Source organism: Sinocyclocheilus grahami, unplaced genomic scaffold, assembly GCF_001515645.1.
Source record: "Sinocyclocheilus grahami isolate Dianchi unplaced genomic scaffold, SAMN03320097.WGS_v1.1 scaffold10687.1, whole genome shotgun sequence".
In the NCBI taxonomy this organism is placed as follows: Eukaryota; Metazoa; Chordata; class Actinopteri; order Cypriniformes; family Cyprinidae; genus Sinocyclocheilus; species Sinocyclocheilus grahami.
This window is the reverse complement of record NW_015513380.1, coordinates 1-4,662: the sequence shown is the minus strand read 5'-3', so window position 1 is coordinate 4,662 and position 4,662 is coordinate 1. Positions and strand designations below refer to the sequence as shown.

At 39.6% G+C, this 4,662-nt stretch overlaps 1 protein-coding gene across 1 annotated transcript in view; it reads left to right on the top strand.

Moving 5' to 3' along the window:
* Positions 1-4,479, top strand: part of LOC107578518 (CMRF35-like molecule 1) — a gene marked incomplete at its 3' end in the record, with an annotated part of 6,875 nt that extends 2,396 nt beyond the window's left edge. The window contains exons 3-10 of the mRNA XM_016264467.1: positions 1,786-2,094; positions 2,177-2,225; positions 2,650-2,687; positions 2,938-2,971; positions 3,286-3,377; positions 3,938-4,056; positions 4,155-4,217; positions 4,414-4,479. Coding sequence (XP_016119953.1) covers positions 1,786-2,094; positions 2,177-2,225; positions 2,650-2,687; positions 2,938-2,971; positions 3,286-3,377; positions 3,938-4,056; positions 4,155-4,217; positions 4,414-4,479 — 770 coding nt within the window. The remainder of the gene's footprint in view (positions 1-1,785; positions 2,095-2,176; positions 2,226-2,649; positions 2,688-2,937; positions 2,972-3,285; positions 3,378-3,937; positions 4,057-4,154; positions 4,218-4,413) is intronic.
* Positions 4,480-4,662: the final 183 nt, after the last annotated feature.

Genomic DNA, 4,662 nt, shown 5'->3' with positions numbered 1-4,662 from the left:
GGGAGGGGGGAGTGGGAGAGTCCGTCAGAGTTCAGAGGTGCGTGGGGCAAGGTCGGGAGGGAGTTCAGCTTCCTGACAGCTTGATGGATGAAGCTGTCCTTCAGTCTGCTGGTCCTGGCCTGGAGACTCCGCAGTCTCCTCCCTGATGGCAGCATACTGAAGAAGCTGTGTGTCGGGTGGGTGGGATCACCTGCAATGCAGAGGGCTTTGCGGGGGAGACGGGCGTTGTAGATGTCCTGAAGGGAGGGGAGAGAGGCACCAGCGATCTTCTCAGCTGCTCTCACTATGCGTTGAAGTGTCTTGCGGCAGGACGCGTTGCAGGCGCCATACCACACAGTGATGCAGCTGGTCAGGATGCTCTCGATGGTGCCTCTGTAGAAGGTGCACATGATGGGGGCCGGGGCTCTGGCTCTTCTCAGTTTGTGGAGGAAGTAGAGACGCTGCTGTGCTTTCTTGGCCAGTGCTGCGGTGTTGTCAGTCCAGGAGAGATCCTCTGTGATGTGCACACCCAGGAACTTGGTGCTGCTCACCCTCTCCACAGTCGCACCATTGACGGTCAGAGGAGCATGCTGAGTGCGCACTCTCCTGAAGTCAACAACAATCTCCTTCGTCTTCTTCACATTCAGAGAGAGATTGTTGTCACTGCACCACCCGGCCAGGCGGCTCACCTCGCTCCTGTAGTTTGTCTCATCTCTGTTGCTAATGAGACCCACTACAGTCGTGTCATCCGCAAACTTGATAAGGAGGTTGGAGTTGTGTGACGGTGTGCAGTCGTGGGTCAGCAGAGTGAAGAGGAGGGGGCTCAGCACACATCCTTGGGGGGCCCCAGTGTTCAGTGTGATGGTGCTGGATGTGTTGCTGCCGACCCGAACTGCCTGAGGTCTTCCAGTCAGGAAGTCCAACAGCCAGTTGCACAGCGAAGTGTTGAGCCCCAGCTGGACCAGTTTGTGAATGAGCTTTTGAGGGATGATTGTGTTGAATGCTGAACTGAAGTTTATGAACAGCATTCTGACGTATGAGCATTCTGACGTATGAAATGCCTCGTTTATAATGGGTTTTAATGTTTTTGTCTCATCGCTCCGGCCGGACAGGGCATCACAGTATGTTAAGGGATGTAACATTTCCGTCACACGCTTGAGGTATTCGGCCAATCACAACGCACTGGATAGCTGGCCAAACACAGCACACCTCGCTTTTCAGACCGATGAGCTTTGTAAAAATCAACGTATTTCAGAAAGGCGGGGCATAGAGGAGAAAAAATAATGTACAGTATGTGGAAAATAAAGTGTTTTTTTAACCTTAAACCGCATAAACACATTTCATTACACCAAATACACAAAATAATGTTCTTTTAAGCAACATCATATGACCCCTTTAAGGATGATTCGAGAAATGTACTGAAGGGACTGAGAAAAACCATAATGCACCGCCTCAGTTTGTTATGGTTTGGATTAATCTGATCACTGATTGTAGAATAAAGTAGTGGTTTTGCAGTAGCAGTGTAGGAGATGCTGTTTGAAGTCAGGATTGCATACTGGCAAAAGGAAATAGTAAGAGTATCATGCTATTTAGACTTTAGCTGCTAGAATAATTTAGTAGGCTGCAAACATCAGCATAAGAATGTACATTTTTAGTCATATTGTTCGATTCCAGAATTGTTTTAAAACAGAACTGTTTTTGAATAGTTAACACTTTACAATAACAAGAAAACTTACATATTTGCATTTCATAAACAATAATAAGCAAATTTACTAAAAAATCTTATAGTCTTTTGATGGTTTTCAGCTCCTGATGTGTCTGTGGTGAGCAGCAGTGTATCTGGACATGAAGGTGGTGATATCAGTGTTCAGTGTTTCTATAGTTCTGGATATAAGAATGAAGTCAAACAGTGGTGCAGATATGAAGATAAGAGCTGTTACACTGTGGAGAGGACTAACACATCCCAGATTTCATCAGTCCAGATCAGTGATGATGGGAGAAGATCCTACACTGTGCTGATGACTGGACTGAGACTGACTGATTCTGGCTGGTACTTCTGTTCTGTAGGAGATCTGCAGGTTCCTGTACAACTCACAGTCACTGAAGCCAAAAGAGGTAAGATCAAACCAATTCAGTCATAAAAATGATGCCACCCTCAATGAACTAAAACTAACCTAATTTCTTTCACTCTTTCAAGCATTTACAACTGCTCCTGTAGCTACACCATCTCACTCTGAGACAGACATGTACGTGTAAACATTCTTGACCATTTAAAAAAATCAATCACATCCAAATATTTTTCTAGCCACAATATTTTAACGTGACCCCTAGACAGCCAAGGGTTGTAAAAAGGCCAAAACTTTCATTTTATATGCTGTGAATCTGTATAGTGATAGATTGTTGAAAAACTTCAATTTAAGGCCTTTTAAAATTGATGTGATCGCCATTCAAATAATCTGGCTGCAACAAACAGTATTAATGTCTATATATGAGTGAATGACTGCATTTGATTTTAAGCTAAAATAATTTAGCTCCATTATGTAGTTCCAAACATATATTATACTATATTATATTATATTATATTATATTATATTATATTATATTATTATTAGTAGTAGTATTTTTTATTTTTATTTTTTTTATTGTTATTTTTTACTTTTTGTTTTGCAGGCACACGACACAGCCATCAACCAACATGAATCCCACAAGTATGAATAAAATAATAAACAGTAAGGAACAGCTAAAAAGGAATTATTTGAAATATTTAGATAAAGTCAAAATTATGACTGTTATGACAGAGTTCAAATTTTGAGTCATAACTATTACATACAAAATTTGATCACAAAAGGATGTTTTCTCTTGTAAATGGGCTTGCATAACAAACAGCTTCTTTAATTAATAATAACATTTTGTTCTAACTAAGGAACTTGTTTCTCCATTTCTGTTTTTGGCTGGCAGCTATGACGAGTGATTCAAGACCTGTGACAGACGTGTAAGTGTGAACAGTGTGAACGTTATTCAGTCATTCCTAATAACTGTATTACCAAACTGTTTCATGTCACCGTAGTAATGTTATTTTAATTGCAGAGCTGAACCCCATCCATCTCTTACAGCAGCCTCAGAGACTGTTAATATTGAAATACACAGCACGGATGAGCAAAACAAGTATTTAAGGCATTTCAGTCTGCATTTGCTTGAAACTATATCTCTAAATTACAAACAAAGCTTTACAAGATTAACTTGCTTTGAACTAAAAGTGAGAATAGTTCTGTGTGATAAATAGAAATGTCTCTCCATCACTTACAGGCATGATGTGATTCTGGTCATGTTTCTTCCAGCGATGCTTGTGCTGTTACTGCTTGTTGCCATAGTAACCTGGAGACTGAGAAAGAAACCAGGTGAGTTTTCTCATACTCCTTGATGACTGAAAATGCATTATAGTGCTTCATTTATGGCTACTTAACAAATAAATCAATAAATGGACATATAAACAACATATAGATTTGAGTTTAATTACAGTATGTGAGAAGAAAGAGACCATAAAGTGAGTCGAGAGGCATCAAACTAGCACAATTATGTAGGAAATCGGGTTTTCAGGGACAAAATCGGTCAGATATAAAGTTTAGCTTCGTGATACAAACACATTTGGCCATTCATAAACCCCTGTCATGTTTAATTGTACAGTTCTGAAAATTAAGTTTCTAAAAGGGGCTTTTCGCAGCAATGACATTTTTTTCTTAGTGTAAAGAACATTTTGAAAATCTAAAGAACTTTTTTTCACTATAAAGAACCTTTTGTGGAATTGTGAAGGTTCTAAAGAGTGTACATGTAAAATAGTATGAGATTTAATCTTCATTTCTCACTCTGACAGAGAGAAGTCAAATTAGAGAAGAACATTTTAACAGCACCAGAAATACAGTAAGTATTTTAGAATTAACATATTGACGCAATTCAGAAGTCTTTGGAAAAGAACACATTCATCCAAAACTCATTAGCTACCAGTACCATCCAAATCTGTGTTTGTGTTTGATGCAGATGCACTGTGATAACCAGATGACATCCAACAGTCCAGCAGAAGCTACTGTAAGTCATCAGTCCATATGGTGTGTAACTATGTAGACATTTACTGTGATGCTGATTGCAAATGTACGATCGTCCTTTGTGTTTATTCACAGGCTTCTGCCTCAGTGGATGATAGTTCAGTGATTTACAGTTCTGTGATCACCTTTTGTAAAGCAGTAAGTGTCTCCTCTGAATGTTCTCCATTGAGAGTTTTTGTAAAAGTGATGTGTGTCACAGCAGTTTTGACTGGGATGTGGCTGTGAATGATCACTATTTTTGCATTTCTGTCATGTAAGGTGTTACACTAAAATGACACACTAAGGGTTGTGATGCAGAAATGAGATTCTCAGTGCTGATCTTGTTCATTCACAGCCTTCTTCATCAGTGAACTCAGAAGCTGAAGTGATCTACAGCTCTGTGAAGAAAACACCCAAGACTGTGAGTTCATAAGAAGAGGTGTTACTTCTGCTCCTTCTAAACGAAGTTATGAGAAAGTGAAAGTCAATAACTGTTAATTAATCGTAAATCTACTTTACAGTTTCAGTTTTAAACAGTGTGAAGTTTCAGTGCTTAACGTATGCACCTAAAACATATAAGTGTGTCAGTATTTTTAAAATATAA